The sequence below is a fragment of the Equus asinus genome, chromosome 24, assembly GCF_041296235.1.
Source record: "Equus asinus isolate D_3611 breed Donkey chromosome 24, EquAss-T2T_v2, whole genome shotgun sequence".
In the NCBI taxonomy this organism is placed as follows: Eukaryota; Metazoa; Chordata; class Mammalia; order Perissodactyla; family Equidae; genus Equus; species Equus asinus.
Genome location: NC_091813.1, coordinates 19849460 through 19875938, shown reverse-complemented (window position 1 = coordinate 19875938; position 26479 = coordinate 19849460). Strand labels below are relative to the sequence as shown.

General features: G+C 41.9%; 1 protein-coding gene across 3 annotated transcripts in view; it reads right to left on the bottom strand.

Annotated features, from left to right (window-relative positions):
- Positions 1 to 12915: 12915 nt before the first annotated feature.
- SH3BGRL2 (SH3 domain binding glutamate rich protein like 2) overlaps positions 12916 to 26479 on the bottom strand; it is a 68339-nt gene continuing 54775 nt past the window's right edge. For 2 of the 3 annotated variants that reach the window (XM_070496357.1, XM_014861054.3), the window contains exons 3-4: positions 21109 to 21189; positions 14824 to 17847 (exon numbers count right to left, since the gene is read on the bottom strand). In XM_070496357.1, the coding sequence (XP_070352458.1) occupies positions 17836 to 17847; positions 21109 to 21189 (93 nt within the window). In that variant the 3' untranslated portion in view covers positions 14824 to 17835. Of the gene's footprint in view, positions 17848 to 21108; positions 21190 to 26479 lie in introns of all 3 variants that reach the window. The other variant, XM_014861057.3, reaches the window with a different exon arrangement.

Genomic DNA, 26479 nt, shown 5'->3' with positions numbered 1-26479 from the left:
TCAGTATATGTTGTGCTGAGCTGGTTCACTGAAACAAACATCACACACAAATACACACACATACACAGAAGTTGTGAAAATCAGATTGCCAATTTATTAGTTTGAAATTAGAAAATAGCTGCTAAGTAATCCAGAATATTGTGTTTTCTGATCAGTAGACTTTTTCTTAGAAGCTGGACAAACTACTTGGAAAGCCAAATTATTTCCAGAGGTTGCACAAAGAGAATTAGAATCAGGATGGAGGAAGATTATCTTAATATAGTATCCTCTTCTGTAAGGCTTGAAGGAAGGGCCTGCCAAGTGGGCAGTCAGACTACCAGTCCACTGGCTAAATGAAACCCGTGGTCTGTTTGTGTGTGAACTTCGAGCTAAGAATAAAAGTGTTGTAAAGAAAAACAAAGAGGAACATACAACAGAGACCATATGTGATCAGCAAAGCTTAAGATGTTTACTATTGGTCCCTTTATGGAAAAAGCATACTCAGCCCTGAGCCAGACAGCAAATTGATGGAAGGCACTCTCTGTTTCACCTAGAACAGTGTTTAAAAATTGTCACAACCCAATAGTGGGCAGTGAAATTAAGTCTCTGAGTAGAAATCAGTATGTTATGGGCTGAATTGTGTCCACCAAAGTTCTTATGTTGAAGTCCTAATCCCCACTACTTCAGAATGCGACTGTATTTGGAGAGAGGGCCTTTAAGTGGTATCTAAGTTAATATGAGGCTATTAGGGTGGGTCCCAATCCAGTATACCTGGTGTCCTTCCAAGAAGACGAGATTCGGACACAGATACGTACAGAGGCAAGGCTGTGTGGAGACGCAGGGAGAAGACTCCATCTACAAGCCAAGGGAGAGGCCTCAGAAGAAACCAATCCTGCTGACGCGCTGATCTCAGACTCAGCCTTCAGAACTGTGAGAAAATAAATTTCTGTTGTTCAAGCCACTCAGTCTGTGATGTTTTGTTATGGCAGCCGTGGCAAACTAGTACACAGGAATCTTAGCGATATGCAATAGACTGAACGGAACATGTCAGGGAACACTTTATACTGAAGGAGCAAATGTTGTTTAATATAGCTTTATTATATTATATGGTCTGTGTGTGTGTGTATTTGGGTTTTGATATGTGACATATTTCCCAATGTGGCTCATGATCAAAAAGTTTGAAAGTCCTTGGCTGGGAACGCTGTAGGTGCTCAATGCGTTTGCTAAAGGATACTTGCTCATCCCGTCAGGGACCTTCTAGGGCTTGCTGGAAATTTCTGGCCTTGCCTTCCCTTCCCTATGAGGACCTCTCTCTTTCTCTTCACATTCCTCCTGATATGTTATTGTGATCATTCAGACCACGATCTTCTATACTGTCATGGCCTGACTGACTTAAGTCAACTTCTGCTTTTCACAAGGTCTTATCGCTTCTTGATTTCTGTGGTTTCTGATCGTTTTCAGAACATCTCCAAATGGCTAATTTCACTCATTATTTGGGATGTAGTAGATATCTGTTATTTTCATCTGATCAGCATGGCTGCTGACATCTGGCAATTGCCCCTCAACTTTTCTTTTGCAGAACCGCCCCTCCCTACTCCGTGTGGTTCTGGTAGGCTGTTTGTAGGGTGGCTATGTGACCCAGACTGGCCAAAGTCTTCCCTGATATTTGGCACATGGTCATTAGTTTTAAGGACCATAGGAATCTGGAGATTTTTTTTCCTTCAGCATGGAAGACTATCTGTGAAATGAAGCTAGACGCAGACTCAAGCAGAGAGTTGGAGAGAAAGAGCCCTAGCAACATGGCTGGAGTTCCAAGACCCAGCCACTCCTAACGTGTTAACTTCAGTTCTCAAACCAGTATTCTGTTATCATCGCTTGAATTTAACAAAGCAGAGGTTGGTCCCATTTGCCTCACATCCAAAGTTATCCTTGGACTATTGTTGGCTACAAGTGCTGGCATGGTGGCTGATAATGGACAGCAGGTTCCCCAATGAGGAGCAGTGGTATGGTAAATGAGGTGGGGTTAAAGAAAGACAATGGAAGTGTCAGTGCCTGGTTAAGTATTCTGTAAATTCAATTATGTACATCATGCAAGTGGAAAGGAGATGTGTAAACCGGGAAAGACGACAGCAAACAAATAGTGTTAAATGAATGAAGACCATGTATGGGAGGTCTCCCTGTAGGGCCAACGACTGAACTAAACCAATTAGTAGGCAATTTAAAAACTTTTCAGAGTATGATGTTTTGTTTAGAGGAAATTATTGTATGTAGTGATTAAGTAAAAATAAAGACTCCTGCAAGTATAGTAATTAGTCTCTCGTTTTTGGTTTTAATTACTTTTTTTAAAAAGCAACACAAAAATTATGGGCACCAAAGGGTAGCTTTAAATCAAATTTCAGAGAGTTATTCTGGAATAGGAGAAGGTAAAATTAGACACAGTTAGTGACCCAAGTGTCCGAGGTTTTGCCATTGACCTATACGGAAGCCTTCCCGTGGGCTTTGCTCCGTGAGTAGAACAGATTCCCAGGAGCATACATTTTTCTGAAGACACTAAAAAATAAGTTACTGTGATAAAAAGCATCTCTCTGTAGCTCATGGACAACCCGGTTTCTAATGCACTAAAGAATTACACCGAGGAGTGAAATACTGAGAGGTAAGAGGAGGCCTAGCACATGGAGCGCTTCCAACACATTGTGTAGCATGAACAGATAGTTGAGAGGCTATTAGTCATGTGAGACAATAGGCAGTTCAACTCCATAGTAAGAACTCTATAAGGAGTTCATAAGAACTCTGCTTTTAATGCGATAGCACAAAATTGAAGACATTCTTAAAAACCAGTTTTTAAAAGTTACCTTTGTCTCCATCACTAATTTCCAACTTTTTTCTCTGTTTTCCTTCTGTAAAAATGTTCCTAGAGCCTCTAACCCTTCTGATCTCCTTTTTCTCAATTTCTCTTATTTCTGGGCTCCCCATGCTTCAGCTGGCTCGCGGAAGCGTTCCCCGGTTCAAGTGCCTTGCACGCTTCCAGGAGAGTCCTTAGTCACACCTGCTACTACAAGTCCACTTGCCCCGACTTCAGCAACTTTCTACCTGCATTCACTGGTCCTATTCCACTTCTAGTCACTCTCTCTCAATTTCAGCAATTCTTCCCCACATGTAAATAATTAAGGAGCTCGCCCAAAACTTCCAGGATGTCAAATCCAAAGGATGTGTTCTAGTGTTTGTTTGATCTGGCCTTTCTTTGAGACTCTTGTCTCTCAGCTTTCCATACTGTACTTTCTGCTGTTCTTTCTTCCTCTCAGACGGGTCCTTCATTTCCCGTTCTCCAGGACTTCCTGAACGATCTCCTCACAGGCACTGTGCTGCCCGACGGTGAATTTAACGGCCTCCGTGTGTCACCAATACCTCAGACTCATAGTGGCCAAAGGCAGCCCCATTACTCCCCGATTTTGGTGAATTGAGTCCATTAACCCCACCAGAAAATGTGGGTGTCACCCTTTTCTCTTTCCCCAGCGGCTAATAAGACATCTCCTTGGCCATGACCCTAGTTCAAGCCCTTATCGTCTCTGAATAAACTAATTGGTCTCCCAGCCTCTACTCTTCTCCACATCCCATCTTCTCTTCTCGCTGCCAACTCTGTGATTTTCTGAAAATGCAAATATGATTCTTTGACACTCTTGCTTTAAATCCTTCAATGCCTTCTAACACCTACAGCTGTGCTTCTCAAACTTCATTCTGACTCTGAATCACCAAGAGTGTGTTAAAACATGATTGTGACTGGGGTGGGGGGTGTAGCAGGCTCCACGTGCTGCTCCTCCTTGGACCACACTTTGAGTAGCAAGAGTTCCAGGTTCATGTCCAAATCCCACAGCCGCTTACAGACTGGTCCCTGCTGAATATTGCAGCTGCAGTTCCTGACACTGCCCGGGAAATACCTGAGATTCCTCAGTCACTCCCAACCTGCATTCCACCTCCATGCAGTGACCCTCATGCTCTTCTGGCCACGGTTCTCATTTCTTCTGTCAGCCAGTGAAATAAGCCCCAGCTGGGGATTAGTCCATAGTCAAAAGATAAAAATCAAATAAAATTTCCATAATAATAGGGAAATACATGTTTTACAAGCTCTTTAGTGTGAAATGATTCAATAATAGCACATTTGTTTCACATTTCTTAACAATTCACCTTGAGGTCTTTACCACAGTAATCTTTTTTCTTAATGAAAATCTCACTAAAATTTTCATGAGGCAGTGGTGAGGGAACAGAAGTATATTAAGAGTCTTATGAAAAATATATTATACATCTTTCTCTAGATATTGTCATTTTGCTTTGGATTATCAATTGCTTATCTTCATTCTAGCTTCTTAGCTCCTTTTTCTCTTATCATTAGAGGTAGGTAATAAAAAGGCAGATGAAAATATATTTGTTTGTTTGACCAGAGTTGAACAGAATTTACTACGCCATGAATGCTGGGAAGAAATGTTTATGTAGAGAAGATCAACTTTCTCTTTCTTTGAGCCCAAAACAGATACTATCGTAGGAAGAGCAACGTCTCATAACGTGGTTGGGCCATTAGGTTCTGCGTCACCTCCCACCACTTCCAGCAACACAACTCAGTCTTATTAATCATGGAAACTGCTGGGCTATTTTACACGTCTGCACTCTTACATATGCTATTTGCTCTGCTTAAAACTCCCTTTCTTTACCCCCCAGAGCCAACTCATCCTGATCTTTCAGAACTAGGTCAAATGTCACCTGGATTAGGAGGCGTGAACTGATTGCCTCAGCTGAGCTAGTTTCTCACGGGGTTACCTACCATTACTGCTGTTTGTACTGCTGGAAAATCCCATTTATTTGTATGATCCCTATCCCACCCTATTAGAGGCAAGAACCAAATCTCTTGAGCCTGGCTGGCCCAGTGTTGACTGTAAGGTGGTTGTGTAGGCAGCATTATCTTCCCCTCCTCCCGAAGATGTCCACATCCTAATGCCCTGAGCCTGTGAAGGTGTTGCTTTATGTTGGCAAAAGGGACTTTGCAAGATGGAATTAACAATCTTGAAATGGGGAGTATATCCTAGGTTATTATCTGTGTGGGACCAGTGTAATCACAAGGATCTTTTAGGAGGAAAGAAGTGTTAGCGTCAGAGAAGACGTGAGGTTAAAGCAAAGGGCGAGTAATGCAGCCTTGAACTCGGGCACGAGGGCTGCCTCTAGACACTGGAAAGGCGAGGAAATGGACCTTCTTCTAGAGCCTCCGGAAGGGAACGCTTCCCTGCCAACACCTTGGTTTTAGCCTGTGAGCCCCGTTTTGGACTTCTGACCTCCTGAACTGCAAGATAGATTTGTGCTGTTTTAAGCCACTAAGTTTGGGTAATTTGTTAGAGCAGCAATAGGTCACTAATGCAGTGCTCAATTAATGTTTTTAAGGAATACACGAATAGAAAAACGCCTCTAGGCTCATATTCTCTGGCCTCGTGTCCCTTCTCTCTCCTCTCTCTCCCTGAGCTGCAAGGGAAGCTGCAGCGATGGCCCTGAGACCTGACCAGGTACCTTTCACTCCCACAGGTGTTCGGCTGGCCCAGCTAGGTCATGGCTGGGATGAGGGACACCCCACTATGTCACTCCACCAAAACGCAGAGACATGCTTAATAAAATATTTTCTGTCACCTATGGGTGCAAGACGCTGTGGCTGGTGCTGGGGGAAATGTTATCGGGTCTAAAGTTTACCGTACGTTCTCTAGAACTCCTTGAACAGGAACGCTGCACTAAGGTAAACTCAGGCACCACAGCCCTGCGCGCCGCCGCCCCCCGGGAAGCAGGGCCACCCCCTCCTCCGAGAACGCGGCTTCCTGCCCCGCTCGCTCGCTCTCCGAAAGCCTGCCAAGAGCCCCCTCCCAGGCCTTCAGCTCCAGCTTAACGTATGTAAGCATGTTCTGAAAAAGACTTTTTTTAAAGGTAGATTTCCTTTCAGGGATCTTCACAGCTCTGTTTAATTTCTCTGGTGACGCTCAAGATGCAACACCAAGTCCACTCTGGAACTTGGACTCAGCCGTCCGGCCTCTAGGTGTCGCCAGCACCCAAGCGCTGTGATCAAAGGGCGCCCGCCCGTGCGCACCGGCTAAGCGCTTGGTATTTTTTTCAAGATTATCCAGGGAAAAAATATACACAAAATATATATTATATATGTGTAAACATATATATTTTTCGCCTATATTATTTACATATACTGTATAAATCACAGAAAATTGCCATTTTCCTGTTCCATTCTAGCTCTAGTTTTCTGTGCAAAAATCAAACTAAGAGAGTAAACGATGTACCTGGCTACTTTTTAATTTTATTCTTTTGTTCTCTTTTCCACATCAGCCCTGGAACATCCTGGATTTTGTTTGACTATCAGAATACTCATTAACAATGCACCCGGTTGCACAGACACACACAGAAACTGTTTCTCCTGTCGGCCCCCGTCGCCTGTTTTCCTTCCCTCTCGATCTGCACACAGTTCTGAGGGCTGCTGTGAGCTGATCTGGTTGTCAAAACAAGTGGAAAGCAGCACCCAGGGAAGAGTGGACGCGGGCAGAGCTCTGGAAACTCGGACAGGTCACCAGGCACCACTGACACGTGGCTCTTCCGCATTCTGAAGCTGCACAGCTTACAAATGCAAACATATGGTATCTGAATGTGAAACAAGAAGGTGGGTGGGTGAATTCAGGAGGGTTCTGAAAGGTTAAAACCTGCCGTTCAGTGCAGCTCCTTCCTGACTTTATGAGGTTTTTCTCTATATTGCCAAGTTCAGAAGACTAGTTTGTCTTGATTTCAAAACATACGACAAACTTTTACAAAAATCATCGTTCAGTTGTTCTGCTTTCTCTCTTTATGCCAGATCTGCCTTCTGGGTCCACGTGTCCTTATTTGTGCTGTGGCGTTGCTGCCACTCCTGCAATTCCACTTGTCACTCTCTCCCCGTAACTCTTCCTGTTACTTTGTAATGATTGCATTTTACTTCTGATGGCTGCTGTAGGTCGAAGTTCATAGGCAAGGCCAAGACTTAAATTAAATAGCTGGAAAGGATATTCTGTTTAAAGATACTCGACTCTCTTTTTTTAAAAACTAAGATTGAGTAGAACTAAAAATTGAGACAAATCGCCACTAAGATATATAAGTGCGTATGTATGTGTATACACACACACATAAAAAGGAGAGCTTTCCAAATCTTACATTTAATATTTACACAGTCATTTTCTGACAAATTTGAATATAACCAAAGCTATTGTTAGGCAAAGAACTGTGGCTATCATCAAGGTTATTGTAAGACAAGAGAACACGCTGTTTTTATCATCCACCTACTTGCTCTAACCAAGAAAAACACTGAACAGCAGTTAGCTCATGTTAAGGGCTATATCTAGTTACTGCTAAACTGGCAGTCTGCTGGCAGGCTTCTAAAAGCAATTCATATTGATTTCTGACTTTGGAGGTAAAATTAATCAGGGCCCAGGAAGGTCAGAGTTCTCCCTTGAACAGAGAAACCACCCAAAGGTTATGTTAGTGACTGAACTGGCTGTGATAGTTAGGGGTTTAACAAAGTATGTATATAAAAGAATATCCATCAAAATGAAAAGGTGGATAGTTACGTAACAACAGTGAGTCTCAGATTTTGGCCTGCTTTTATTGAAAGCCAGCAGTGGCTCTTCCATGTGACTACTGGAGAAACTGGAATGTTTAACTAGTACTTTTGTAAACTAGCAAATAGTCCCAAACCTCCCTGGCATACGTATTCATGGTTGACAAAGTGTAGGCTTGTGGGGGATGGGTAATTAATTCCCACAACTAAAAGCAATGTCACTGCTGACTTACAGACATGGGTCAAATCCATCCCATTGAACTGAAGCTTTAAAAGGGCGCAGAGGCTCTCCATTGCAGCTCCCCACCCCCACAGAAATCTTCTCTACAGGTGGGCGTGGTGGCACACAATGATGTCCATGCTGTAAGCTCTTAGTGTGATAGAGCCGCACTGGAACTTACTTTTATATTCCCCACAAAGGCCAGACAGTGCTGGTCCTCTGAACAGCTATTTGTTACTCTTGATTTAGTGAACATGTCTTGATGGCACACAAACCCCTCCAATACTGATGAGAAAATCAAAACAGAAAACGGGCAAACCAAGTGTTCCAGCAGCAAGCTGTGAGAGGCCCTGACGAGGAACGGAGCGTCCTGGCCTACTGTCTTCTGAAGCCAATTACTCAGTGAAATTAATTTTTCTCTCACTCCAGGCTCACTTAAAAGTTAATAACAGAAAGATGTCTGACAGGATCATCTCTCTCTCCGTCTACCCACCGCTTAATCACTAGCCACCACGGACCGAGAGTCTGGGAATGCCCATAATCATTGGATTTAATTAGATCTGGCATCTACCATTTCCTAATAACCTTCTGCCTTGTCTTCCATAGAAGTCAGATTTTTTAGGGTGAGTGAATAGGTCAGACTTTACAGAGAAGTTTTTTCAATTTTCTATTCGCCGCAGGAGAAAATTAAAAACAAAAAGAGAAAGAGCTAACAGCTATGTCCTTTGTGGAAGCAGTGGGTCCTTGGTATGTATTGTTTTGGAATTAAAGAGAAATTCTAGTGCTAGGCTAAGACCAATCCTCTAAAAATAGCTTGGTGCATATCCTCTGAATAACTGATTACATGAAGAGTCATTTCTAGAAGCTTTAAATATTTATTTAAGCATCATGCTTTTTCCTTTAAATAACATTTCAACAGCTTTATAAAACTGAGAACCACAAAGTAAGGAGGACTAGAAGTCATGGTTACATTCCTGAGCTTGGCGTCTTCCTATAACATTTATTTTTGTGACAAGACACTCATTGGTTTAGCTAACAACTGACTTGCTAGCTCCCGAAGACGAAGTTTAGATACTGGACGGCAAGGCATCAGTGTTGCTTGTAATGCAAATTTTCACTTAAATTACCTGTACTTCACAAAACACTGATGATCCTTTTGCTCTTAAGAAACATGGCTAATTCCAGATAAGAAGTCACTAAGAGAATCCTTTTATGACACCTGCCAGTTATCAATTTATCATGTCTTAGCTCCAAATTTACCCTGCAACACACGTTCTTTGATAATGGACAGAATTCCTTTAAGCTTTTCTCCTGCACAGTGAGCACAACGTTGCGCTTTCTCAGTCAAGGGCACTGGAGGGATGCTGCAGGAGGAAGGGGGCTCTCGTGTGGGGGGGCTGCACGGTGGTCGGCGGTGTGGGTCTGATGGTGCTGCCTCAGCCCGGGGTCCCAGAACACAGGTCCCTCAGGGACCTTGCAGCTCTCACCTGGCCTGATGATAGCCTCCCTGCAGCCTGCTTGGCCCGGACACCACCTGCTCCAGGCCGCCCGCCTGCACTGCAGCCACACAGCCTGGCCACAGCTGCCCGGCCCGCTGCACTCTGGGGGTTGCTTCCTGTTGCCCAGGGACCGCGGACCAGCCTTGCCCCGGAAACCTTCGACAGCTGCCATCCCTACGCTACTTCTCTAAGGAGATCTGAGGCCCGCCTCCTTCCAGGGTGCCCTTCCTGGGTAGTCTCCCTCAGCCTCAGGGCAAAATAGAGTTTTCTCATACCTGAGAGTGGCTCTCTTATCAGAGTTTAATAATTCTCTGTATTTGACCTAACTCGCCATGTGGTGTTTATCTCCTGATTGGTAATAGGCTAACACAACATGTTTCACACTTAGCAACTGGTGACTGTTAGCAGAAAAGACATAAGGAATCAGGATACAGTAAGAAAAAACTAGACTTTTGAGTACATGGCCACATATTTAATTATCAGATAGACTATGAACACATACTAATAAACCATGTCTTTCATTTGACTGTAGGGTCAGCTTTTATATAACAAATTATTGTATACAAGTAAAAAGAGGACATACAAGTAATTTCTCTCTCTTCATACAAAGCTAACCCAGACCAAATAGTATTAAAAAAAAACCCTGAAGCAGCAGCTTCTGAGATACTCAACAGTAAACACATTTGCTCACAGTAAGTTACAGAGTACTGACTGCCATCAACATCCTGCAAACGTACATATCAATACTCATCAATCCTCGGGATCAACAGACGCCACACAATGGTCCTAACACAAGATAAGAGATAATGGATCTGGTTTTTATATCATCATATTTTCACCTAATCGGTGATTGATGATTGTGCCCTTACTGAAACAAGAAAGGCCTTATTCTCTCCTTTCTCAGATCTTCACCAGGTAAAAGTTACGAGCCGAAGTACAAAGAGAAAGAAAATGACTTATCAGCACAGAGTGCTCGGGCTCGGGCTGGATGGTCACTTGGCGACCCTTGCATCTACCACAAGCCATGCAAAGGATACTACTCCAATCAGCAAAGATCTGAGTGTAAATTATAACACTATACTGAAAATACTACAAATCGAAGGCCATAGGCAATGAGAATGACTAATATTCAGTAATGACGAAAACGTGGGAGAAAATAGATCTTCACCGACACTTAAAATCCATTCTCTGCTAAAGTGACACATTTTCAGGAAGGCAGCTGTCTTTCCAGGTAGACACCACCACCACCCAAAGTCCCCTACCATCAACTTGTCGTTTGCCGGCATATCGGATTCCAGCAGTACCTCTGTACGTCTTCACTGTAGATGTAACAGTTTATGTTTTGGGGTTCCTGGAAAGCTGTCCCTAGGGAACTGGGTCACTCTGGAATTGTCTCAGTTAGGGGCAGGCTGGTCCCTAAATGAGTCAATGACAGAGAACAGATTTCCTGCTGTTGTCATTCAGAAACTGTCCACCAGCCTGAATGCTTTAGTCATTTTACCTGCTAAGCATGTACCTGTCTGCACAGTCACCTAACTGGATGGGAAATCTGTCAGTATTCAGTTTCTCATTTATGACTGGGAAGCAGAATAGTCATAAATATTTATTAGGCATGTAAAATAGTACAGTACGGGAAGCTGCAGCTGGAGTCACTCCTTCTGGCTGCCAATCTGGGGAATAAAAACATTGCTGTTGTCATCACTTCTGCTACCGTACTAGTTGGTTAGGACGTGGCGGGGAGCCGATTAAGAGTGTTTTACCACTAAAGACAGGAAGAGAGAGAGGGAAGGATGAGTCTGGTCCAGGATTAGAGTCAATGCCAACTGCTGGTCTTTTTGCCACAGCTATTTTCTTGGAGTCATCTTTGAGCCTAGCTGTGGACCGTCCCAGAGCCCAGAATCTGTATTTCAACCTAGTGATGTTTTTAGGACATGACATAAAATGGATTGACAGGGAGAAAAATATTATCTCAACTTAACAGATGGGATACCAATACCAATAAGCTAAATCAAATTAGCATTAAAAATGTCTAGACTTTCTCTCAGACAAGTTGTTCCACCCATGCCCAAAGAATAAATCCCACATAGGTGTGGCAGTTCATTAGAATAGCAACTAATCAACCGAAAGCAACATACAAACCTGCTCGGTGAGACACAAAAGGCTGTCATCTCCCGGCTGGCGAAGACCAGAATGCAATCACTCTCTCATTTCAGGCAAGGGTCCCAAACAAAATAATTCAAAAAACATTCTCCCACTTAACAAATACTGTTACCATCAATTATTTTAACGACAAAAATAATACAGGTTTCCCCCAAAACTACTTTGTTAAGAAAGTAGCAAAAAATAAAATTTAAAAAAAAGGTTAAAAAGTCTGGGCAGGGAGAGGAAGAGATTTTCCCTTGATATTCACATTCTGTTTTAATCTTTGGCAAAGAGACCAGAAAGAAACTTTTAAAAAGCAGATTATCCATCTTACTCTTATGAGCTCAAATGAGTTTTACAGATACAGAGAATTAACACTTTAGGAAATCTAGGACAAATCCTATTAATATTCATCACTGTTCTGCGGATTATAGATGGTTATCTGTGTGGTTCATTAAATACCTTCTTTTAAAAAAAGAAAAAACAGGGGCTGTCACCGTGGCTGAGTGGTTAAGTTTGCGCGCTCCACTGCAGGCGGCCCAGTGCTTCGTTGGTTCGAATCCTGGGCGCGGACATGGCACTGCTCATCAAACCACTCTGAGGCAGCGTCCCACATGCCACAACTAGAGGGACCCACAACAAAGAATATACAACTATGTACCAGGGGGCTTTGGGGAGAAAAAGGAAAAAAAGAAAATCTTTAAAAAAAGAAAAAACACAAAAATCCCACCATGACTTAGTTCACTGATGTGGACCAATTCAACAGGGGACATCAACCTTCTAAGACAATCTAGGAACACGAGGCTGGACACATAGCAAGATGCCCCATACCACAACACACACATTACTCTCTTATTCCAGGAGACAAAGAACTCCTCCTTCAGAGACAAATGCTTCAAATTAGAGGGACAGAAAAACAAAATGAGAAACGCATTTATCTTGGCAGCAGGATTAGAAAATTATATTCCAGGGGCTGGCCCCGTGGCTGAGTGGTTAAGTTCGCGTGCTCCACTGCAGGCAGCCCAGTGTTTCGTTGGTTCAAATCCTGGGCGCGGACATGGCACTGCTCATCAGACCACGCTGAGGCAGCGTCCCACATGCCACAACTAGAAGGACCCACAACTAAGAATATACAACTATGTACCGGGGGGCTTTGGGGAGAAAAAGGAAAAAATAAAATCTTAAAAAAAAAAAAAAGAAAATTATATTCCAGAAGATGTTCACATTTCCCTTCATATTACAAGTTAAAGAAGGAGATATTTTTGCCAAAGCCCCCAAGCCTTTTAAAGGTATTTATTTCTCTATTGTAAATTCAGTAGAGGTTGGTACAGAACAGTATTGTCCAACAGAACTATAATGCAAGCAACAGTTCTAAAGCATAGACAGGTTTCCAAAGCACATCTTCTCTTGGCTGATATGCTGATAAGCGGAAAATTAGCACACAATAAAAACACACAAGACAGGCTTTTAACTTTATTTTCTCCAAATAGAATAAAGTTTCACATGCTTTTCATACTTCTGGGAATAGTTTCAGAGGATTTTTCTACTCTAAATATGGTTTCACTTCACTTTAATAGTTAAATAAGCATTAATTAAGGTAAGTATAAACAACTTTTAAAAATTAATAATTAAAAATAATACAAAAGGAAAAAAGGTAAAAGACTGAAGATGGATTTCTAGAATAGGAATTCCCACAATAAAACACGTTCAACTGATTTGTGTTCAAATATACGCAAATTGAGACACCATTTTACACTCCTGTGCTTGGCAAAAATTTTAGTCTGACGATCTCAAACACTGGCAAGGAGCTAGAGTACCGGAAATTCCAGTACACAGCGGGGGCATAAGGTGGTACCGTCACTCAGGAAGACAATTTGGCCGTATCTATTAAAGCTGATGATGTGATTTATTGTACAACACAGCAGTTCAATCAAGGTGCACATCCACTCTGTGTATGTGCGCCAGAAATCATAAAGAATGTTCATAGCAGCATCTCCTCTATTTCAAAGAAAGACGCAGTTCAACGTCCAGCAAGAGGAGAAGGGAAAAACCGTGATATTCATACAATGAAACAATACCTAGAAGTGAAAACAAACGAACTAGGGTGCTTGTTTCAAAATGATAACACTCAATTGCTGTGAACATAAAAAGGAAGTGACAGAAGAATCCAGTTTAATCTCATTTATTATTATTTAAAGATACACACATGGAGGTAAAACGATAAAGGAGAGAAAGGCTACGATCAACACAGAGCTCAGGAGAGGCGCTGCCGCTATCGAACAGGGACGGGACAGGGTCAGAGATGAGGCACAGTGCCTCAGAGGAAAGGCAGAGAGCTGGGGACAGGCACGCAGGGGTGGGTTTGATTATTTCTCTATATTTTAGCATGTGTGTGTATATATACATAATATATATGTGTGTGTATGTGTATATACTCCATTGCACGTATGAAATAATTTTAAAAACTGGAATGTTTGTACTAAACAAAGGAACAGATTATACCTAACGTTTCAGCCGACGAACCATCGCCTGGAGCGCCATGCACGGACCTCAGTGCTCTTGCTCACTGCTCGGCTGCACCTGCTGCTGCCGCCTCTCTGTTTCTCCCATCCTCGAGGGTGGAGAGTCGTCCCGCTCAGACACACCCGTTACATTCTAGGGACTCAACAGACGCTGACTGGAAGGATGACCAAACTAACCTGACCTGCACTTCTGGAAGAACTGGGAAAACTGAAAATCTGAGTTACAAGTAGGCGGTGATTACTTGGCTGACTTGGTTTAGTGATTTAGCACATTTCTGCAAACTTACAGCCTGTTCTCTTTCATCTCCTCCTCACCCTCCCTCGGTCGTGGTGTGTAAAGTTTGAATAGTTCAGTGCTCAGATGGCCCTCGGAGCTGCCTTCAGAAGCGCTGTCTTCTGCTTTCGGAGGTGGCTGCATGGAAGGCAGCCCTGCCATGACGAGCTGCGGCTCCACTGTACCCGTGCTCTCCACCCAACCAGGGGGGCAAATCCACCAGCCCGAGGCTTCCGTGTCCCCAGGAAACCACCGTCATCCACCTGAACCAACCACAGGACGAGTGATCTAACACTGTCCCAGTCCTGGTCACTGTCTGTGATGATTCTGTGGTTAGCTCCCAATACACACACATAGGCATACACACACACACACACACAGGCAGGACTCCACGTGCGTGTCCTCGAACGGTAAAATGATCTGTCTGCATTTTTAGGACTAGCCTGCAGCTTTCAGGTATGGGGTTCCCAGAAGGGAGTAGGAGCACAGCATCCCAAATAAACAGGAAGGTTTCAACCAAACAGAAGCCAAACTAGAAATGGTGTAAGAAATGGCAGGGAACAAACACTCCATTTTCAGAACATGTGTTTTCTGGAATTTATTCTTCTTTAATGCTGAATATAAAATCTGGGATTTCACCCATGTCTTTGGAGACAAACGCATACAAACTGAAATCTAAAAACAGTAATTACGCAGTTCAAAGTGGGCCCTGACACTTAAGCTGTTAAATGAAGCATTTCTAGGAAAATCAAAACCCTATATAGCAAAATCAAATTAAAATAACAAAACAAGACAAACAAAACAGAAGGCGGCTTTGGTACCTTTCAAAAGTAGAGGACAAAAATAAGTTTAGTTCATTATTAAATTCATGAAATATAAAAACATCTACGTGGGAGTATTGAATAAATCTATAAAACAGAAACAAATCTAAAATACATTGGAATCTGAAAGAAAACAATCCTCCTTTTCTTCTCTTTGACTTTAATACAACACCAGAATTTGGAAAAACAAGTATTTGCCCAACTAAATCTTCTCCTGGTCTGCACAGACCCAGCAGGATGGTACTCTGTACTTTATCTAATTGTAAAACAGCATAATTTGACTTTCAGCAGCACATTTCCTTTGCCCCAACAAGCCTACTACAGGAAATAAAAACCCTGTCTAGCAATGCCCTTGTTATTACATCTATGTCTTCTCATCCACTTCCTTCCTAGGCTTTAAAATTGTGATTATCCAGAGGCAGCTAGTTAAAGAAGGGAATAAGAAAATGATTACATGTTTGGAATTCAGCCAGTAAAACAGCACAAATACGGATACAGTAATGTTCTCGGAACGGCGTGGTCCCAGAGGGCAATCCCACAGGATCTGCAGGGCCTGGGTCCTCTGGTGGACGTCACACATGTGCGTCCAGCTCACTCACAGCCAGCACAGGACCAGCCAGGCTGGTCTCTCCTACGTCTTTGCTGATCAAAAAAAAAAAAAGTGGGGCGGGGGTAGACGATGTGTAACTGTGGTAGTGATTTAGCACTACTATCCATCTGGTCCAATTATGAGAAGCCTACTGGGCCTACCATAACTGTAGTAATTCAAAGTTTCAAGACAGACATCTGGGTAGCTTTCTTGGTCTAGCAAGCATTATGATGACCCTACAATGCCAGAATCGAACTTGCAGAGCCTCTGCCTTACTAACTTTGCTCTTGGTGCTCACTGGCAAAAGCAGACTAAACGTTAAGTTAGATCATGGTAACGTTAAGATATTTTAAATTGCTGTATCATAAACAGCAATTCTAAGTCTTATCAGATGACTCTCATACTCAAACACAAAATCCAGTTCAAAAAAAATCTGCTGGATAGTCCCTGGGATTTATCAAATGGAATTTGACCTGGATTTTATTTAATGCCAACTAAGCAGTAATACCCATGATTTCACAACAGTTTTCCTTGGAGAGAAAATTGTGGATCGTCTGTCTGTTCCAGTCAAGTAGAAGTCTGTGGCATGCTTTTCTTCTGGCTGTGGTCCTGGGCTGTGAGTCAGGCTGGGACCTCAGTTTTAGCCTTCGGCAGTTCTTTAGAAGAGTCCACATTTAGCAAGTTGGAGGGTGAGAGAACACCTGTGACCGGGCTTTAACTCTGTTCTTTCGATTTCTTACAGACTTCCAGCTCGGAATCTAAACAGCAGGTCCACCACCAGGATGCTGAGAATAACAGGATATTTTAAGCAGCCCTCTGAGACTTTATCCTATTCAAGACTGTCTCCATGTTTGGCAACTAAACACTCTAAAAAAATGGAAGCAGGAACAAGAATGCAGAAAAGCAGCCCCTACCCTCATGAAGTAGACATGTTCAGTGTTTAGAAGCATCCACTCCAAAGGGAGTAGAGACTCACACTAAGCACAATTCGGAGTTACTCTCTGCGGGCCCCTTTCTCATATATGCTGCTCTGAAAACTCACTGGTGCTCTTATGGAATGAGACCACATACCTACATTACTCTGCAAAATCTGGGACTGTGTACTGACCAGAAACATGACCTAGCAAAGTTAGAGGACCAAGGAGGAGTAACACAGGAAAAAAACTAAATTGTACAGCAGTATCAGTATCTTTTAATATGCCTCAACAAGGGTTCACAAAATATATCTAACCAAGATCTTCCTTTCTCAAAAAAATATAATCCCTTCACAAAATAGAATAAGAAGCTGCTAGCTATGGGAGCCGCATTTAAAAATACATGCACTTATGCATAAATAAGTTGCTAGAGCCACAAATGCCTTCAGATATAAGTCAGATAATTTGCCTAGAAATTCACTATCTAATTAGTGCACCTCTTAAAATATATCTTTAAGCAGTCTTATGCATTTAGGTGAAACTTTCCCCTTGCAAGAGATAAAGAAACATATATTTTCCAAACCAGCAATTATTTTCATTCCTGTCACTTGGGTCTGATCACACATTTTTGCAACAGTGATTTCTGGAAACATCTGTAGGAGCTTGGAGGATTTATGGGGGTACGAGTCTCCACTACCGAAAGGAAGGCAGAACATATAACTTTTTCTACAGGTCTTATTACAAAGCACTGGAATAGTGATGTTTGTGGTTCTGCAGCAAAACTCTTCAGCCCTTTGTCAAGCAGCATTGCTTTTTTCCTTTCTGATCAAAAGAGTGTAATAGCGTGCAGACTAATTTCCAGGATACAATCCAGGCAGCTTAAAGAGAAGCAGGTCTGACCAATACTGGCATCAATAACAACCCAGGGCAGATGCACCATTTTCGCTCTAAGGGTGCCACCCACTTATCTTTCAGTCATGAAGGAAGTACACCTGTAACAGGTTAACAGCACCGCCAGGGGAGTGAGGCAACTGCAGGCAATTCTGAAAATAAGGAAAAACCCTCCACAGTCTTGATTTGGTTTAGCGCAATCATGCAACCCCATTATACCCACATCTTCCAGAAACACCTTTTCCATGGCAAGCAAAGTTACTGGTGATGCATGTGGCTTCTGTCACAGGGATGCATTAGGTAAGGAGGTGTGTGCTGAGTACCAGGGGGTGCTCCCAATGCATCTCCATCATCTTCCACCCGTCTTCTCTAAGGTTCTGCCTATTTATTAAAAAAAAGAAAAATGTCAGTTATTGTATTGCATTGACAACAAAATTCACCCTGGCAGTGATATTTTAAATGTCAGGAACAGGGTGGCTGGAAATCACAATAAACCACTCCACGTGACTGATAAGAGCAATCTTATCAACTGGTTTTCAGGGTCAGAGCCCAGAATGAAATCACACGCACCTGACCTGCCACATATAAAAGTGGAAAGAAAGCCACAGGTTTTCAACAACTGCTGAGACCCCTCTGAGAGGTACTGTTCCACTCACACCTGAGAGAGTGTGTGGGGTGGGGGTTACCTCACTCAGGGGGACTGCGGAGGGGGCCCCGAGCACCAGTATGGCCATATCTATTGGTAAACAGCCACTGCCCCAATCCTCTAAGTGCCACTCCAGCCCCTCCCCCTGGAATGGCTCCATGATTCAACCACTAAACAGACACCTGGCACAGGGGGCCTCCAAGACCTGCTCCAGCAATGGCTGGTCAGAGACCCAGGGGTAGCCAATTGCTACGTATCGTGAACACCACCTCTGAATGGCAGAGATCCGAAAGCAGAGACTTCTACTTCAGGCCCCGCTCTGCATCTACTAAAATTACAATTGATAGTCTTCTGCCTGAAAACTATTGGTGAAAAGGCCTCCTTTATCTGCTAGGTAGGTACCATGGTGGGCCAGCCACTGCTGGCTCCAGCCAGCCACGGGAGAAAGTGGGCTCCCCCCAGGGTTTCCACACCTTCCAACTTTTCAAGCAAAGTGGGAAATCTGTTATTTTTTTTTTAAAGACGGGCACCTGAGCTAACATCTGCTGCCAATCTTCTTTTTTTCTTCTTCTCCCAAAAGCCTCCTAGTACATAGTTGTATATTCTAGTTGTGGGTCCTTCTAGTTGTGGCATGTGGGACGCCACCTCAGCATGGCCTGATGAGCGGTGCCGTGTCTGCACCCAGGATCTGAACTGGCGAAACCCTGGGCTGCCAAAGCAGAGCACATGAACTTAACTACTCGGCCATGGGGCAGGCCCCTGTATTTTAAATATTAGCAAACCATTTAAATTCTTTTAAAAATTCTGTGCAGGACAAAAGCATCCAGAGTCAATGTGGCCTGCAGGCCACGATTTTGTGGCCTCCTACCTCCCTCTGCTCTGTCCACTTTTGAGAACTGCCCGGAGTCTACACTGTAACCGTGTACAGCCAAGAACATCCTTTTCCTAGCATCCCTCTTCTCTCTCCTCGCTAAGAAGCAATCACAGAGGCTAATGGTGTCTTTACATGGTCCTGCAGGCTTTCTAGCCCTGGCTTTTACGTGTAAATGCTGCACAGAGGGGAGAAAAGGAGCTTCCACCTTTCAGTACCTCACACCTGTGAATGCTCTGTCTAGGCCTGCACTTGCTGGGCCTAGAGTGTAGACAGTGTACTGAATTACTACCAAGGTGAAAAATGAAGACCTAGAAAGGAGGAAGATGCTGAACTGCTCTTGAAGACATTTTTATTTCTCTCTTATGAAGTTTGAGTTGCTGTTAACCCATGAGGCCCTGAACGGCTCCTGAGGGCACGGCACAGACCCCGCTCCACGGACTGCCACTCTGGTTCCGTGTGCTCCTGCTCAGGTGTGAGTGAGTGTCTCAGGCGTGAGTGAGTGTCTCAGGCACCTGAAATGGTGGGCTGCACGGCGGGGAGGCCCAGAGCCCTGCCTGCCTTTGGAACGGTCCACTGAGATCAAGTAAACATCAATGGCAGACCAACTCCAACACTATGACCGCGAGTCACGTGAGGATGCAAATTTTATAGATCAGAGGTTTCCTGAGACATTTCTGAGAGAATCAATATTTTTAAAAAGCAAAAAGTCAGCCTTCAGAGTCTCTAAGGAATCTACATCTTTGGGGAAAATGAGAACAAAGATGGCAAGCACACAGTATTTCTTTAAAGGTTTTTGCATAGACAATACTGTCCACTGGATTTAAACATCCATTAGATTACCCCTACCCTAGTTTTTTCTAGTTCTTTGAAGATAAATCTGGATTTAGTATCTTTGGATGAAACATGTTATAAAAATACTATAATTTTCCTAACAAGTATTCCAATGTTCCATCTTTATAAAATTAGTTTTAAGAACCTTTAAATATTACATGTGTGGGTTTTGCCTCTGTTTAAAACATGTGCATGGAAACCACCCACAACCATCTGTGGGCTCACTGATGTAAAAACAAAGCAAGATTTCACCTTGGCTGTGAGCTGCAGGGGCTGGTGTATAATTTATATTATCGATAGTCTCTGCCTTCCTCCCACAGGTGTTCCAGAAATGGTACAAACGCTGGGCAGCCTCAGAAGCCCTATGACAGACATCACAGCTCCCAGTAATGTACTTTCATTCCAATTCAGTGTTAAAAATAGACACTTTAGAATTCCATCTCAATTTGAAATACAGTCAAAACCTCGACTGCTATGTATATAAAGACTGAAAGGAAATACACCAAAAATGTTAATGTGGTTCTTTCTCAGTGGTGGGATAAGAGGTGATTTTTATTTTCTGCTTTGTACTTCTTTGTAGTTTCCCAATTTTTCTAAATAAGCTTAGGCTACTTTCATAATCAGAAAAAAAGTGTTTTTTAAAAGGGGAAATAACAAAACATTACCTCATTTGATAAAGAAATGCTATTTTCTATTTTGAAAGTGGATGCACATGCTTTACGAAGTCGTGATAATATACATTATTTCTAGGTCTAAAGATTACAAGAGCTTGAGCTTTTTACGTTCTTGGCAGGACATATGACATAATGAAGTTGCTTCAGAAACATTTTGATTAACTCAGGAACTGCAGCATTCTTTTCAAGGCCGACCATTTGTTATTGCAGACCATCGCCCTTCCAATGTAAATGAACGTGCAGAAGAGTTGAAAAACATGGCTTTGATTCTGCTATTTCAAAAAATGTAAGGTAATATAAACTTGCACTTTAAAACAGAAAGCACTTACTACTTTTTGCTACCTTAAATTCTTCCTGGAAGAAGGGGGTATAAATTATAAATAAACTAAATTATAAGTAAAAATAAACTTGAGTATACAGCAACAATTGAAAATTGGAAAGAGAAAAAACTGGGCTTCTCTGTGTGTTTTTGCACTGGGCAGTCTCTAACAGCGCATTTGAGAAAGCAAAAGCTACAAGCTTGGAGGCTATATATGCATTCCTCTAACATCGTCAACCTCGATCCCTAAGAACAATTCAAGAGAGATGAATTTTAAAACAAGAAAAGATTTACCTACCGTTGATGCCAACCGTGATTTTAGGCCTAAGAATGAAAAGACAGTGTTGCTTTCCTTCGATTCAAAAAAACTGTCATAATCCTAGGAAAAAAAGGAGGATAAAATAAACAAAAGCAAACAATTATCTTTGTATTTGGTCTTTGTGACAAATTTTTTTATGGAAATAAAAGATGTACCATTGCTCCAATCGGGCCAGGGAAGAGCTACATAAATCTACTAAATTTGCTCTGTTTGAGCCAAAACATTTCCTTGAGCAAGATGATGAATGTAACAAGTTTTTAATCCAATGACAGGATTATGACAGGATTAAAATCTAAAACATTGACAACAGAAATGAAATTGGAACACGCTCCCTTCCCCTTGCATGCAAACTAACGTTTTTTTGTGTGGAATCACTCTGACCTAAGATTTTACTCCAGCACTTCAACATGGAAGGCTGCCTCCCAATTCCAATCCTGATGTTTCGTTATCTAGGGCTTAAAAAACATCACTGGGTAAACAGAAGGCCATAAAGGTCTCCTTCAGTCAACGTGTGCCTCTATCCTGCTTTTGAAGTTTCCCACATTCTTTGAGACTATGTCTTCAGAGAGAATAAAAAGATCAAATAAAAACTAGAGGAGACTATATTCTCTATAACATTTATCTTTGCCTCAGACAGAGAATCATTTTTATCTTCCTACTTTCATAAAAGAAGCCATCGAGGAAATCTGGTCAGTATGTTCACCAATAGTTTCTTTTCAAAAGTTTGCATATATAATACTGCACAGTCTCTAAGCTGATCTAAAGCAGTCCTAAAATTTGGTAGAAGTCCCTTTGATAACTCTATCCTAAAGGTAAATATCATAAGCAGATAATGATCAGAATTATTTTTAGGCATTTGGTTTGTGCTAGGTGCCTTAAAGTCAGGACGTCATTGAATGCCCACCACAGCCCACCCAGTTGGAGACTGGCTCAGAGCAAAGAAATATGTTGCCCAAGTTTGACAGCCAATACGTGAGACAGCTATTTGGGCCCACTTCTCTTTGACGTTGAAACTGATGCTTTTAGTATTTTGTGAAGCTTCTCGCCCAGGAGGAAACCAGGTATGGGGCACTCTGTACACCAGCATCACTGAGCCCTAATGAATCCACTGCTGAGTGGAGCCAATGGCATCACAAGTACTTTTGAAATCTGTCTAGGAATCTAAATGAGAGTCGATGACTTATAGAGATCTGCTTCTTGCAAAGCATGCCACACAGTTCAAGAGAAATCTTTGCATTTTTCACTCTGTGTAGAGTAGAGACACTCTTGTCCAAAAGCTTTAGCAAGTTGAGTCTCACGGTTTTGAAGCCAGCTTGATTTTAAGCCATGGTCATCTCAGCCTCAGGCCTTGCACTCCCTGCTCCTTCTGTAGATTTTAACGGGGTAGCTCCCTCTGTCATTTGGATCAGCCCTAACACCAGTAACCTCCAAAGAGAGGCCTTCCTTGACCACGCCAAGAAGGAGCAACACATCTGAAGAGAGAGGCTCAGCAAAGACCTCCTTGAACAGTGGCGTTTAAGCTGAAATCTGAAGGATGAGTAGAGCTGGCCTAGTAAAGGGCTGGGACAGGGCATTCACGACGGGGAACAGCACCCATGAAGAGCGACCATGGCAGGTTTGACAGGGATCAGCACATGCCAGACATTGGAAACTGAGAAAAAGATTTTTAATCTTATCTCAGGTACAAAAAGGAAATCATATACAGGTTCTGAGCAAGAGAGCAGAATGCTCTAGCTTCCTTTAAGAAAATACCTAAGTCAGCTGTGGGGAGGGGGGCTGAGAGAGAGGGCAACAAGAAGAGAAGAAGGGAGAAAAGTGAGAACAGTACCACAGTAATTCAGGTCAGAGATGATGGTACCTGAACCAGAGCAATGGTGGTGGAGACGGAGAGAAGTGGACAGATTGGAGATACATTGCGGGGGAAGAACTGACCATATTTGATTGTGCAATTGGTGTAGGAGGTTAGAGAGAATTAAGAATTAAAGTGGCTCTGAGCTTTGTGACTTGATGGAAAGGGCAGAGAAAAAGCAGCTTTGAGGGTAAGGTTGGAGTTGAGTTTCGAAATATTAAGTTTGAGAAATTATATGAGACATCCAAGTGAAGAAGATATCAGCTGGGCAGCAGGAGGTTCCTAGTGGCTCTAGGATTTTACAGATTTCGTAGAATTTTATGGAAAATTTTAGAATTTTTATAAGAGAAAGTATGTCACAAATAATACAGGTCTAAATCTGACATACAGTTTAGGCAAAATCCCATGAACTGAAAAAGTTGTTACAAACAGTCTTTGTAACAAAGATGCTTCCAAATAGTTGAGTAGCATTTCATTGATCTGGGTTCAAGAAATAATCCTGTTCAATAGACACTTTCTCTACCTGACCATTTGTTACTTATATTCAACGTGGTAATAGGAGGAAAAGCGCTAAACTATGGCCAGACTTATCTCACCCTTGTAGAGATCCACTATGTCAAAATTGGTGTGCTTGTTCCTCTCGATACCATATTCTGCCACTACTCAGTCTAAATTCTTTCCCTAGGGAATCTCATTCACAGCCAAGGTCCTCATTAAATCCATATCTCGAACTCTGATTTCTTGTCTCAGTTCCGGTTCCATAAAAGCAAGTAACTGTTCATAGACTCTTAAACATAATGGGTCTAAATCTCAATTCATGTTCTTCCTTCTACTCCACAAGTTAGACCTCTCAGAAAATGGCACCACCATCTAATTGGCTCTACCAGTCAGAAATCAAGCATCACAGGACTCCTCTCTTCCCTTAGACAGTAACTGTCTTCTGTACCCCTTCAATCTCTCCATTTTTCTACATCTGTCTCATCGCTCTAATTCAAGCTGGACTTCTGCAGTAGCATCCCAATTCATCAACCCTTCTCCAGTCTAACCTATTTCCACCCAATTATTCTCAAGCAAGGACAGACTAATGTTTTAAAAATGCAAGTTTGATCATATTGTCTGCTTAAATCCTTTCCATCAACACGTCTCACTGCTCTTAGAAAACAGATTAAAATTCTTGATATGACAAAAAAGGTGCTATGTGGTTGCGCTCTGATTTAGTCAAGACTGGGGAGAAGAGAGGTCTTGTACTTCCACCTGCAGTGACCACCGTCTGTTTGCAGATTCATTTCTGGGAAACTGAGTGGTATATATGCTCAGGCAACTGTAGATACGATGTCCAGAAATCTACTATCTGAGTTATATGACCTTGATCAACTCATTTAACCTCCTCAGACTGTTTCTTCCTTTCTGTCTCAGATACTTCAAGTCCCTTGAAGCTCCAGAATTCTATGAAATGATGGCGCATTCAGTGGAGGTGCTCTTAAATGGGCTGTTAGCTGTGTCCAGGTGTAAGTCCAGCCTCTCTTGCAGTTACTGGAGACCTATCGGAAATGTCTCCCTCTCTCTGGCTGAACTGAACAGGAAAGGGAAGACACAACAGTGAGAGAAAAAAATTGAGGACTAGTGACTTAGTCATCAAAATGCTGTCCCTGCTCTTGAATTTTGAAAGGTCTTTTCTGTTTCTATTTGAGTAATAATTTCTGATGTCAGTGCGAAATGCAGGAATAAAAAAACTAATGTAAAAACTAAAAAATGAGAAACAGTGCCTGACTCAATCTGTAAATGTACTGTGAATTCTACTTTAAAAGATGAAGTGCTAACATAAAAATATTGTGCATGTAAAACATCAAAAGGCAAGTTACAATGACACGATGTGTATAATTCAGGTTTCAGTGTGTATATTAAAAATCTTAATGTTAAAATGACTAGAATTCTCCAAATCACAAAACTGGAAATAAGGTCAACTTTCTTATCACAAAAAAGTTTCAAAAATATAAAACAAGATAAATAAAATATGTACAGGTAGAGAAAATATGGTACATTGTAAATAATCCCTTTAACCACTGAACCATAAACGTCCTCATAAATTTTAGTCACAAACAAAAGTATTCAGAGATTTCAGACATTTAGAAATCTCAGAATGGCAACATTTCTTATTTATGTAAAAAACTCTTTGACTATATTTCTGTCATAAAAATTATATGCATTATTTTTATCTTATGAACCTTTAACTCAATGCCGCATCACTATGGTCAGGGGGCTTCTTGCCCGAATACTGAATTGGAGCCTCCCAACAGTTCAGAAATGGTGACTTAAGTTAATCAGTTCCTTCCAAAGTGACAAATATACTACTTGGTAATTAACTTTCAAAGCAGAATAACTTAAAGGAAATCATTTTGAAAAGTCAGTGTTAGAACAGTACCTGACACACACCAGGTTGCAATGCTTGTCAAGTGATGAATGAGTCCTGGTTGCTAATTACTGACTGCCATGTCATGTTTTAGGTAATCTCATAGGAACACAATTTGAGTAAATCCCATTTCTACTGTATTACTCACGGGTTTTAAAGAATTATGTAACAAATTTACTTCCTGACATTTGAAAGGTTTTGAGTGGCCTGGTGAATCTAAAGTGTAAGAGTTTACATTTTTTTTTTTTACCATGTTTAGGCAATGCGTAGGTGATTGATAATTTAAAGTCTAGCATTTCTTAATAGTTAATACCTCCTTTCAGGGATAATAAATTAAATAGTATGATGTGAAATAATTTAAGAGTAAAACAGTATTAGAAATTTTTTTTTCCTGAGGAAGACTAGCCCTGAGCTAACATCTGCTGCCAATCCTCCTCTTTTTTTGTTGTTGAGGAAGACTGGCCCTGAGCTAACATCCGTGCCCATCTTCCTCTACTTTATATGTGGGATGCCTACCACAGCATGGCTTGCCAAGCCATGCCATGTGTGCACCAAGCATCCGAACTGGCAAACTCTGGGCCGCCAAAGCAGAATATGTGCACTTAACTGCTGCGCCACTGGGCTGGCCCCAGTATTAGAAATTTTAAAATCATGTGCTATTAAGATATAAATTCTGATATTATGGCCCTAGGCATTCTCCAATAAAAGAGAAAGATTTGCTTTCTTATCAAATTCATTTCACTTATCAGGCTTATATTTTAAAAAATGTATTAGGGATTGTACTTGAAAAGTTCAAAGCACTGTATTTTAAAAACCCACTATAAAGTTTCTAAATGGGCTTGCTGAATTCCTTAGAGTCAAAGACACGCTCTCTGAAGTGTCTAATTGCTTGTCTGCAAACTGCACATTTCAGGACAACCAACTTTCTGTGTCTATAGAATATAATGATTAGTTAATATCACACAAACACACAAAGCATATTCAAGATAAAACTGCCCAGACTCAGAAGCTGGTAGGTTTTTATTACATTTAAGACAAAGGATGAAAAATTCACTTTGTTTCTAGTGCCAACTGCTTATGCAAAGAAAAAT